At 36.5% G+C, this 13,077-nt stretch overlaps 1 protein-coding gene across 1 annotated transcript; it reads right to left on the bottom strand.

Moving 5' to 3' along the window:
* Window positions 1-2,166: 2,166 nt before the first annotated feature.
* Window positions 2,167-12,840, bottom strand: LOC140152890 (ankyrin repeat and EF-hand domain-containing protein 1-like). The gene is made up of 7 exons (XM_072175419.1): window positions 12,093-12,840; window positions 9,818-10,017; window positions 8,660-8,933; window positions 6,281-7,103; window positions 5,757-5,983; window positions 3,934-4,148; window positions 2,167-3,194 (listed from the first exon to the last, which is right to left on the bottom strand). The coding sequence occupies exons 1-7, from the start codon at window positions 12,436-12,438 to the stop codon at window positions 2,910-2,912; spliced, it is 2,370 nt and encodes a 789-aa protein (XP_072031520.1). The 5' UTR covers window positions 12,439-12,840; the 3' UTR covers window positions 2,167-2,909.
* Between the last annotated feature and the right edge of the window lie 237 nt (window positions 12,841-13,077).

Below are 13,077 nucleotides of genomic sequence, written 5' to 3'. Positions count from 1 at the left end.
AGTTTTGCCAATTTTGACTCCTGTATGCCTAAATTGAGAAGAAATTTAACTTTTGACTTTTTCCTTATAACCTGAGAACGATATGTTGCAGTTCTGTCAAACGAAGACTACACTCTTTTGAAACCTTACAGCTACTATTTAGGTGTGGATTTGAGCAATGTTGAAATTTGACCACTGTAGAGAATGAAGTAACTCTTTTCAGAACAAAGTGCATCTTTACCAAGTTTTTTCTGATATTTGCTTGCTTGGTCAATTGACCTGAACTATATTTATATTGTTGATGACAAGATTAAGATGTTGTGTCATATTGGTCCGATTTTAGGTGACAGTCACAGGTATTGTAGAAAATTTCAAACAAGTAGTGTGTTCTTTTTGACCCAAACTGGACACCCATCTGAGAGCATTTCATGTTATGTAGTGATGGGTGCACACCAAAATTAGATCATCATATTATACACAGGACTTCCAATAGTAAATGAACATATAGACTGATGACCACTATTTCTAACCGCAGAGATGCTTCATATAGTCACCCTAACCTCCACTTTTTTGGAACAACTCTAGAAGAGGCAGACAGCGTTGACCTTCTTGGTCTTACTGTTAACAAAGACCTGTCATGGACCCCTGTAGTGGACATGAAACTTGGTGGGTACAGTCAACATTTAAAGCCAAATTTTTGGAAGGTCATTTCAAGGTCACCAGGGGTCATCTGAGGTCAAATTAAGTAAAAACTGTTGTACGGGCATGAAACTTGGTGGGTACAGTCAACATTTAAAGCCCAATTTTTGGAAGGTCATTTCGAGGTCACTAGGGGTCATCGAAGGTCAAATGAGTAAAAACTGTTGCTTGGGCATGAAACTTGGTGGGTACAGTCAACATTTAAAGCCCAATTTTTGGAAGGTCATTTCAAGGTCACCAGGGGTCATCTGAGGTCAAATTTAGTACAAACTGTTGTACGGGCATGAAACTTGGTGGGCACAGTCAACATTTAAAGCACAATTTTTGGAAGGTCATTTCGAGGTCACCAGGGTCATCTGAGGTCACATTAGTAAAAACTGTTGGTCGGGCATGAATCTTGGTGGGTACAGTCAACATTTAAGCCAAATTTTTGGAAGGTCATTTCGAGGTCACCAGGGGTCATCTGAGGTCAAATTAGTAAAAACTGTTGTACGGGCATGAAACTTGGTGGGTACAGTCAACATTTAAAGCCAAATTTTTGGAAGGTCATTTCAGGGTCACCTGAGGTCAAATTGGTAAAACCTGTTGCATGGGCATGAAACTTACTGGGTACGGTCACCATCAGCCAGATAATCGTGCCCAGCCAATAACCACCAAATTCATTTACCTCTACCAAAAGTAATCGCGAAAGCAGGCGAGACTCGTGGTTCGAGAACCGCCTTGTTAAATTAATATGTGTATGCAACAAATACATCAAATAACACAAGACATAATTTCAGGTGTTAAAAATTTTATTCCATACCTTCAAGAATAGAATATGAAATATTGTTCAACCTTTGAATGACAGAATATGTAGAAAAGTTTACTAATATTTGCACATTATGGTAAAAAATATTATAAACAATGTGAATATACCGATAGTTTCATTAAGGGGGTACTACACCCATTGCATTTTCTTCTTCTTTTTTTTTTTTGTGCATTTTGTGAAGAAATAAGAAAATGCAATGAGTGCAGTACCCCCTTAACATTTTATAAAGCTAAATCAGATTCACAAAAACAATGTAAATTTTTGCAATTAATTGCATAGCATATTTTATATCACAAAATTGGGAAATCTAAGAAAATAATTATAATCACCCCCAGGATTCAGCCAGTTATAACATGATCCAAGAAATGGGCATACCAGTATATAAAAATTGTGTAGCCATGTTTTTATAAAATAGATGCATTTAATGATAACCTACTACAAGTATAAAATTGGTTGCTTGTTCATTGATTGAATTAAAATGGTTTTGAAAAATAAAGTTGCAATCAGAAATTTTGAAACCAAATGTATATAGTACTGAAATCTTTGATCAAGTAAAACATAATTGTAGCTGGGTGGTAATAAAAACCTCATGTAAATCATAAGATCAAATACAAAACCTCATGTTACAAGTGGTCCAGTTACATAAACCTCACGTTAGCAATTTTGGTCGAATTCTTGCAGAAAATTCCCAGGCACACATTGTGATACGTCCCCTTTAATTGTAAACTACATGACCTAATAAATTCTCTATGTAAATCCTGTCAGTTTTCAACAATTTTTCGCATCTCACACAAAATTGTTTATGTTAACTGGGGCGGCCCACTTGTTACATATGAGGTTTTGTATTTGACATTTTGAATTACATAATAATTTTATGAATTTTGCACTCTTACTTTCGACTTTGGATCTTGTGCATTCTTATTTTCAACTGTGAAAATGACCTGTGGTTTAATTTATGGTAGTGGTAACAAACTGCACAAGTTCCTTTATGTGTTTGAATTCATGAGTGGCATAAATGATTTATATGCCACTCAATAAGCCAAGTAAACACCATGCACTAGTAGTTATGATATCCATGTAGTATAAATGTTTAGACACACACAAATCAAAACTATTAGACTGTAAAATTGTGTTCTTTTGATACCACACAGTTCTAGGACTTTGTCATCATAATTTAAGGGATTTCTTTGTTTGAAGATTATAGAAAAATTGATATCCTTTCCAGGAATTACATGTAAAATTGTGATTTTGATATTTTTAGTATCTGAAAGTCTCATTTTGCTGTGCTCTTCCAGACACACCTAATCCAACCTCCCCTGGGAGTTGCATTCCACATTTTGCATATGAAGCCGTACATGTACTTTCCCAACCCACTTGATTTCATGTTTTCAATAACAGTGATGTAGTTTTTTCTGAAAGCACATCAATCTTCATCAGAAGATACACCACCAAGCTCTGCAGACTTCTTCATGAAGTGATCTTTGAAAGGCATGTTAAAGTCTTTGAAGTCTATTGTGTATCCATATCTTTGTCGTTTTTGTTCCTTCTTGATGATAAGTTCTTTTGTATTTGGTATGTTACTCCAGGCAATGTATGGAATGTATGTGATGTCTTCTTTGTGTTCTATGCCACCGGCCATCGCAGATGCAGCTCGTAGTACAGAACCTTTGCGCTCACGAGGGCTGAATGTTGGAGAATCTTCTGAAATCTGCAGAGTTGAAGAGATAAATAAAGATGCCATTCGTATATTAGTTACTGGAGTTGATATTTACTTAAAATTATTCTGGAATATCTGTATTGTAAATTAAATTTTTAATTTCTTTGCTGAAAATGCTGAAATAATATTATTGCAAGGGAAGGTTTCTGTCCATTTGAAGCACAAATAACAAGGTAACATGAAAAAGTAGCTATTTTTGGGCGTTTAATGTGGAGAGGGGCAAGAGGGAGCCTAGGCAAGACTAGGCAGCTGCCGTCCTTTGGCTACGCCACTGCCAATCAGCGAGATACGCACAGCTCCGACCACGGAAGAAATAAAAAATTAACTGTAGTAGTGAAACTTAGTTATGTTTGTAGGGCTATGTCAATCTTTTGGTGTGTTCCCAAGATTTGCTGTTCAGAGGTCAGAATTTAATATATCAGGAATGTGTCCAGAGAAGATCTGGGATGCATGATCTGGATTTATGTGTTTCAAGTTTGTCTCGTAGTCATGGTTGAAGGAAAGAGTTGGATAATTTGAAACAATTCGGAACATTCTTTGATGATATAATTTTGCAAAAATTAAATATTTTGTTACTTCTTTGAGAATATATTTCTTTTCTCAAAAGTCAAAACTCGAAAAAATACAGAACCTGGAGGTGCATTTATGACACATTCTGATGGAATTTTATCAATCAGGCAAACACACAGTCCAAACATTCAGGATGGTAGAAGTACTTTTGTTAACTTACCTCATTTGGTTGTTGAGTCATTCCACCCTGTGGAATTGGGGGTACTGATTGGGCTCTACTCTGACCCCCTTTCTTCTTGGCTGCACTCTTCTTTCCTCCTTTCTTTCCCTTCTTTCCCTTTTTTTCTTTCGGAGGGACAGTCTCAAACCTTGCATTGATGATTTCAGATACTCGAGGGTCTGCCCACCACCTTGCAACATCCTGAGCATTGTCACCTAGAGAGAAGACAATGACAAGTTGATGTCAATTATAGAAACAATAATGGAATAAGTCTACAAAAATTATTTATGTCATCTTTTTGGTGGTATAAGAATGATATTTTAGAATATTCTTAGCACAATGCAGTTGCAAAATGTTGCCAAATTCAAAAAGATGGCCAATCTGTTGAAATGATTTAAAGATGTTGTGTGCCAACAAATTGGATTATCAAATGGAAGACATATTGATGTAAAAATTACAAAAAAATAGTATGAGTTTTGTTTGAAAACAAATATCACAAACGGCAACAGTTTGTGATTGGACATCACAGTTTCTCCATTTTCTTACAATGAGAGCTTCAGAATATCATAATTTCACTTGGTAGGGTTTTACATTTCCTGACTTAGAAGCAGAAAGATGCAATTCCATTACTTACTCTATGAATAATAGCATCATCTAGATAACCCATGGCTCAGTGGCACAATGACATATGTCCATCAACTGCCATATAATGAGCATCTAGATAACCCATGGCTCAGCGGCACAAAGACATATATGTCCATCAGCTGCCATATAATGAGCATCCAAATAACTCATGGCTCAGCGGCACAAAGACATATGTCCATCAGCTGCCATATAATGAGCATCTAGATAGCCCATGACTCAGCGGCACAAAGACCTATGTCCATTAGCTGCCATATAATGACAGCATCTAGATAATCCATAGCTCAGTGGCACAAAGACATACGTCCATCAGCTGCCATATGATATAATGAGCATCTAGATAGCCCATCACTCAGCGGCACAAAGACCTATGTCCATTAGCTGCCATATAATGACAGCATCTAGATAATCCATAGCTCAGTGGCACAAAGACTTATGTCCATTAGCTGCCATATAATGAGCATTTAGATAGCACAAATACCTATGTTAGCTGCCATATAATGAGAGCATCTAGATAACCCATGACTCAGAGGCACAAAGACATATGTCCATTTAGCTACCATATGATTGCATTCACATAGCCCATGGCTCAGCAGCACAAAGACATATGTCCGTTAGTTCTTATGTAATAATTCATTTAGATAGCCTATGGCTCAATTGCACTAAGATTTACTTGTATGTTCATTAGCTGTCATTTGATTGCAACTAAATATAGATTGCCTGTGGCTCAGTGGCACAAAAACACATGTCTATTAGTTGCCATATAATGATTGCATCTAGATAGCCCATTGCTCAGTGATACAAAGACATATATCCATAAACTGCCATATAATGATTGCATCTAGATAGCCCATGGCTCAGTGATACAAAGACACATATCCATAAACTGCCATATAATGATTGCATCTAGATAGCCCATGGCTCAGCGGCACAAACACTTATCTCTATCAACTGGCGAGTATTCATATAGGGCTCAGTGACACAAAGACGTAGCTCCATTTTAGTCACTGGAGTTGATGAGCTCCATGGCAGCTAATGGACATATGACTAAGGCTTGTGCAGCTAAGCCCTAGGGCATGAAGATGCAATCAATAATGAATACAGCAGCTATTAGATACATATCTATTGCTGAGTCAGCAATTTAGACACATATTTTCCTGGATTGTGGCTTAATCAGCTACCTTTCCTGTTTTCCAGTTCCACATCACAGCCTTTGTCAATGAGAAACTTCACTACATCTGGATTGGATGTCTGGATGGCTCTCATGAGTGGTGTGCCTCCATTGAGAGCTTGTGCATTGATGTCTGCTCCACGTCGAACCAACATTTCAACCAGATCTAGCTGGCCCGAGAGACAGGCGTGGTGGAGAGGAGTCCAGCGAAAATTGTCTATTGCATTCACATTGGCACTGGAATAAAAATCATAAAAAGAAAATGTATATTGGAATATGTGCTAAGGAAGAATAACTGGTACATATACAATGTAGTTGTAATTTGTTAGACAATAACTTACTTGAGAAAATTGTAGTTTTCCACTTCCTTGCTTATTACTATTACAGATTGTTCCATTTTTAGCGCATTTATTATCCATCAATTTATAAATGACCTTTTTCTTTTCCTCCTAAATAAAAAATAAATCAGGGTCGGAAGTATATTGATGCCAATCAAACATCTTTTAAGGCCTAAGTTTGAAAATTCCAACTTACCCATTTTGTAAAAGAAATACAACCACTTCCTTATTTCCTTGTGCGCATGCAGTCATCAGGGCTGTCTTGTAATATTTGTCTCTTGTATCCACTGGTCTTCCCTTCTGATATGACAATTTCAAAGAGTCTAAATCATTCATCTTGGCAGCATCATTGACATTAATAAAAGTCTTGTCTGGATGTGCCAGGTACCATGCAGAATCATCTTGTAACGGATGAGCTGGCGGCCTGTCACGATCAAATCGTCCTGTGTCCGTAAATGGAACATGTCTTTGTAAATATTGCTCAGGTGGTTCTCCATATTCCATTCTCTCCCCATCTGGTCCAATACAAATTGGTACAGCTATTTTTGTTTTACCTTTCTTCTTCTTTCCTTTTTTACCTCCTTTTTTCTTCTTTTCCTTCTTTACATAAGCTGACATCAAATATGTTTTATGCACATATTTCTTTCCACCTAAAAAGTCACTGTAATTGATGACATTTTCTCGTGCTTTGTCGTGAGCTGCAGATAATGCTTTAAAACTGTCATCATCAATCGGGGCATCTAGATCTGAGAGGACACTATAGAACTCAGGAATTGGAAGAACTTCATTTGCATCTTTATCTTTGTCTTCAAAGATCTCTTGGAGTTTGGCACCGTGTTCAATCGTCCAATCATATAGTCTGACAGCCCATAGTTCTGTTGGAGGCTTCCCACCACCGCTGACTTTCTTTGAGATTTTTTCAGCCTTCTTTGCTTCCTTCATTGCGTCTTTGAAGCCACCGCTCTTGGCAATGACCTTCGGGAGCAAACTATCTTCATTTTTCAGATGACACTTGCAACCTGGATAAATGAAAAGGAGAGGCATGAATATCTAAATATTACTTATAATAAAATATTTTAAGTTCATAGCATTTTGACTCCAAAAATTGGATTTAACATTGTAGTTTTAAAATCAAAAGCTTCCTCAAACACCGCACTGATTTTCATATTCTTTGTTTGGCCAATTTGTTTCAACAATTGAAGAGCTTTGTTTCAAAACCCCTTGTAACATCCACTTGCCCATTTTTGAGAACACATCAAAAAATCACTGATATAGTGATATATGGGGATTTGCAACAAAAGCAGTTTTTAGTGGGATGCATGGGTAGAATGAGCATCCCACCAAAAACTGCTTTTGTTGAAAAACACCTTATATCAGTGATTATTTTGATGATTTTTTGATGTGTTCTCAAAATTGTGCAAGTGGATGTAAGGGGTTTTGAAACAAAGCTCTTCAATTCATGAATTTTATTTGCAGTTTTCTGAAACTTTTAAACTTTTATCAAATTTATTCCGAAGAATATATAAGGGAACTTACAATTCAGTTTCTGACAATAATCATTTGTCACTAAAGGAGCCCATGTTTTCATGCATTGAATAACTGATCACTGAAAGAGACCCCACTTTCTAGCATTACACTAAAAAATTCTTTTTCGCATCTGTCACAGAAAGACCCCATTTTTAAGACTCGGTCTTAGAAAGATCCCAATTGTTTTATTGGTAACCTGTCAACAAAAGATTAATTTGAAATTGTATGTAAAATTTTCAACTTCTGCACATTGATGGGGGGGGGGGGTGCACCAGTTGCCACCAATGATATCTGAATACATAGGGCTGCTAAGAATACGCAATTGCGTTATTTGCGCCGCAATTTGCGTATTTTGGCTCCAATTGCGTTTTTGACATTTTGAAAAAATCTAAAAAAAAAAAATTTTTTTTTTTTTTTTGCATTTTTATTTTTTTTTTCGCGGATTTGGAGAGTGCCTAACATCAAGTGCTACCATCATTAAAAAAAAAAAAAAAATTGGAAAAAAGATACAAAAAATTACAAGTTTGTATCCAAATGGGACCAATTTGTAACTTGTGTTCACTTCAAAATCTATCTAAGATACAGACTTGTGTACAAAACCAATGCATTTTTATATCTTCAATAGATTACGCAGTGAACACAAGTTACAAATCGGTCCCATTTGGATAGCCTACAAACTTGTAATTTTTTGGTAACTTTTTTTCCAATTTTTTTTAAATCAGCCACAAATGATTGCAGTACCTCACTCAAGGTCAAGGGACTCTCTAAATCCGCAAAATATTTTTAAAAAACGCAATTTTTTATTTTTTTATTTTTTTAATTTTCTTAATTTTTTTTTTTTAATTTTTTTTCAAATTTTTTTTAATGATGGTAGCACTTGATGTTAGGCCCAGGGACTCTCCAAATCCGCGAAAAAAAAATTAAAAATCGCAATTTGATTTTGCGTTTTTGGCGGGAAATCGCGGATTTTTGCGTTTTTTGGAAAATCGGGGTGCGTTTTTTGGCCTCCAAAATCGCGTATTCTTAGCAGGCCTATGAATACACATACCTCTTTGTCCTAAGAATTTGCAGCAATCTGCGAAGCCACCCTCTGCCGCATAATGAATAGCTGTATTTCCTATCACATCGATGGCAGCGAGATCAGCACCATAACTAGCCAGAAGTCTCAGGATGTCAAAATGGCCATGCTTGCAAGCTAGATGTACTGCTGTAATGTTGTTCTTATCAGCTTGATTGACGTCACCACCCTTCTGGAGGATTGTTCTGACAACGGCTATGCTACCACTGGTGGCTGCTGCATGTAGAGCTGAACGACCGGTTGACTGTATGGATGAGAAAAAGTAAACAATTAATAATAACTTTGCTTTAAGAAAGTCTCTACTTATTTGTGTGGTTTTAATTGTTATCATAAAGATACTAACTGAATTAAAAGTAGTATGAACATGTTAGTTTGTTAGCTGTAATATGTTACCACACTTGCAGCGCTGTTCACAAATTACCATGGAAATGCCCAGAAGTTCTACTTTTGAACTGATATGGTTGGGGAAGAAGGTGAAGAAGACCCCATTCCCAGTTGGGAATAAATTTTTTACCATAAGGGTTCTGCAATGATTATATGCCATGGGGTGGAGGGTAATTAAAATTTGAGCTAGGGGGACGAATTTCTGACAGACAATTATTGTACAATTACATGTACAGCTTAGGGGTGGTGCAATAATTATGTGTACCCCGGGGTGAATTATAGGGGGCAAAGATTTTTGGCAGGCCAAAAGGGGGGGGGCAAGCATTTTTTGGCAGGTCGAAAGGGGGGGGTCAAGCGATTTTTGGCAGGTCGAAGGGGGGGGCAAGCAATTTTGGCACAGATATTTTGGGCACCGTTTCTATATTACACCCTAAAAAGGCGTAGGAAAACGTTACGAACACGTTCAAATATGCAAAATTTCCTGCTCGCTGCCCTCGCATTATATGTTAAGACAATTTAAGGTTTTAAATTCGGGTTCCCCAAAATCTTGCATGTGCAAGGGGGGGGGGGGGGCAAAGGTCAAAAGGGGGGGCAAAGGTTTTTTGGCACGTCGAAGGGGGGGGGGGCAAAGGTTTTTGGCACGCCAAAGGGGGGGCAAGCGATTTTGGCAGACCATTTTGAGAATTCACCCCGGGTACACATAATTATTGCACCACCCCTTACTAACATATTTTTGTAACTTACTGGTTGAACGCTATTGGCTTCAGCTTTGTTTTCTAGCAAGAGTTGACAAATCTTCTCATTTTCCTTAGACTCCTGGCAAGCCAAGACTAATAGAGGCATTCCATCATTGGCTAGGTTGTCACCCTCTGCTCCTGCATCTATTGCTATCTGGGTGCATTTACCATGGCGACTGGTAGGCAGGATACAGTAGAACAGAATTCCTGTAAATACAAAATTATATTTGGATATTATAAAATATATTTCATTTCATTCAAGAGAAAAATGTCTTTATAATCTGTCAAAGAATTATATTTCTTTTGTATATTCAATTATCTTTATTGTCATTTTATCCCCTATTCTCTTTTTGTTTTGAATTTTGACCATATTTTTCCTTGAAATTTGTTTTACTTGTTCTCCCAATCTTGTTTGAAAATTAGAGCAACTTAAGAACAGTGGGGGGGGGGGGTGCTCAGTACAAATGACCATACAAATATGAGTCTCACTTTCAGGCCTATGATGGGGTAAAAAAAATGTACCCAGATTTCAAATTTTGTGTAAAATTTTGTAAACATTTTGTGACATTGTGTTAAAGTTTGCCAAAAATCTGGATCTCGGGTATAAGAATGGGTCCAGTTTTCTTGGAAAATTGGTATGGGGTCCATTTTGACATTCTCAGAGTCTGAGGCACGGCATTCCTGCCCAAATCCAACTTACCCCCTTACTCCCCTTTCCCTGGAGCTAATCCCAATCTCCTGGGGGAAACAGTTTTCTGAAGTCTTGGCTGAAAATCTTATGAGTTTGTTATGCTCAGTACAGGATGCCGGTGTTTCCCAAAAAAACTTGAGCTTTCCCCACTGCACACAATAAAGGTCACATTTTCATATCCCCCTTCCCAAATGTGATCATTATGAAGTCTTGAAAAACACAATACATACTGTATATATTGTGTATAAAACAAAATACATGGGACATTAAAGGGCAAGTTTTATGCTGACCTGAAGATTTATGTGATTGTTTATCATTGCCATGGTGATATCTCAGGGTCATTAAAAGGGGTTACATTCATAAAAGAGTTCAATGACTGAAAACAATAACTTCATGAATCATTACAATATATTCATTGCATCCAATTCCCTTTCCACTATACATTGTACATGTATCATGAAGTTCAAATTTATTACCCCCCCCCCCCTATGAATTTACAGAATAGGGTATTCAAAGATGATTATTTATGTAATGTACATCTTTTATAATTGTTTACACTTAGACAAGAGAACTCTGCATACATTACCAGCCAAACATATTGCCACATGGTTACCAAATGTGAATCACTAATTTGATGTTATGAAAAGATTTTAAAGATAGATGTTCGTATTCTTATAATAGAACTAATATATGGAAGTGAATAATCCATTTCTTATAATTTAAATACAAATGTACTAAAGGTTCCAAAATATAAAGGATGTTTAGAAAAAGTTAAGTGTGAAATATAAAAAAAATTGTGTTATTATTTAATATGATGAAGTCATGATCTTTAAAGAGAGTGAAAGATGTGAAAATAAAATATCCAACATATTTTTTTTAAATCAGCTGCACCATTAAAGTTTAGTCTGGGTCTGTGTCAAACTCCTTGAGGTGTTTGTACTAGCAATTTGCCCTTTGACCCTATACATGGTAAATAGATTGTTTGAATCATGGATACATTTTGCTGTATGAAAATCATTATTTTATTGCAATGCACATGATGCAAAGTTAACTTTTCTTATTTATCATTCTTATGTTTTCAAGAATCACTACTCAATAAGCATTGACAAGACAATTAAGAGATATAAAGAAACTCTTAACACCCCCCTCAGACAAAGTTTCGACAAATTATAGTTATGTATGATAAAGTAGTACTATATATTATAGCCTATTATTTCTGGCATACAAAATACTAGAATACATGTCTCTAAAGAAACAAAATAGATTGGTACATTTTAACATATTCAAAACAATGTTCAGGCTTACCTAAGTCAAATTGACTATTTTCAGAACAATTGAAATACACAGGTATTTTTTATTATCAACATGTTATTTTGAAAGACATTTTAAAATTATATAGAACTTTTCTGATATTTATAACCTTTTTTGTATATTTTTTCCCAACAAATTTTGATTTAGAAAATAATTATAAAATAAGGAAAAGGTTGATTGAAGTATAACCCTACCTTTTTTCCATAATTAATAATACTCAAAATATCAGGCAACATCAGACAACATCAGTATTGTTGCATCACATATTTACATATTTTACCTTTTCCATCAACATCTTTGATCTTCATATCTGACCCAGAGGCTGCCAATATCTCCAAAGTTTGAACATGTCCAAATTCTGCAGCTCTCATAGCAGCAGTTCTTCCTTTGAGATCAACAACATTAGGATGAGCTCCAAGCTCCAGAAGAAACTTGACCATTTCTTCATCGTTTACTCTGGCCGCTAAATGTAGTCCCGTTTCACCTTCTTTAGGTTCGCTAAAGTTGACCAGATGTGGTACTCCGTTATTCACAAGTTTCTCAATTTGCTCCTTATTTCCAGTTCGAACACATTGTAAAAATTTGTGGACTTGAAGAATTTCAAGTCTCGTCTGAGCAACAGGCATTTTGATCAGTTGCTATATAAATTTGGCGACAATTCACTCCACATGTACATGAAAATAAATGTGCTCGTTTCCGACTGAATGTGGCTTACTGGTCCGTTTTTAATTACATTCGCGGCAAAATCCAACAAGTGGTCCGTATTCTGTCACTAAAATGGTTTTACAAGAAATATCCCTCACCAAAATGTTAATATTTAGATCGCACAGTATGGAGATCGGAGACTTTTCCAATGTTTTGCCATGTTTAGGAAGTTGTTGTCGTCGCTAATCCAGTTTCAATTCATCAGCTACCAATGATCAAAATCAATGCATCATTCATACGGTACTTGATGGGTTTCGTGGTCTCGCTCCGTTGCCATGGACGCCGGCCTTTTGTATACACTGAGTCCATTACCTTATCAATAGTTGAGCCGGTAATGCGGTACACCCCTTTTGTTCACTAATCAAACATTGAATAAATGTCAGAAAGTTCACCGCTGGATAAAAAAAAAATCCCATAAAAGGGACAGACAGGTAGTAGAGGACATAGTAGGCCTATCAAGTGTCGATGATTTGGAGGTGGGGGTGTAAACAATACTTCTGAAGAGCTCAGGTAACGAAAGTTTTGAGTATGATGACAATTAATAGTTTGTAGGCGGGAGT

Source organism: Amphiura filiformis, chromosome 5, assembly GCF_039555335.1.
Source record: "Amphiura filiformis chromosome 5, Afil_fr2py, whole genome shotgun sequence".
Classification (NCBI taxonomy): domain Eukaryota; kingdom Metazoa; phylum Echinodermata; class Ophiuroidea; order Amphilepidida; family Amphiuridae; genus Amphiura; species Amphiura filiformis.
This window is presented reverse-complemented; position numbering and strand designations above follow the sequence as displayed.

Bases quoted from the DNA above. Each gene is read 5' to 3' on its own strand.
- LOC140152890 (XM_072175419.1), bottom strand. From the start codon at position 12,438: ATGCCTGTTGCTCAGACGAGACTTGAAATTCTTCAAGTCCACAAATTT. The intron at 8,934-9,817 runs GTAAGTTACAAA...TCATCCATACAG, and splicing joins AAGCCAATAGCGTTCAACCA to TCAACCGGTCGTTCAGCTCT. The intron at 5,984-6,280 runs GTAAGTTGGAAT...TTTTTATTCCAG, and splicing joins GTATTTCTTTTACAAAATGG to TGCCAATGTGAATGCAATAG.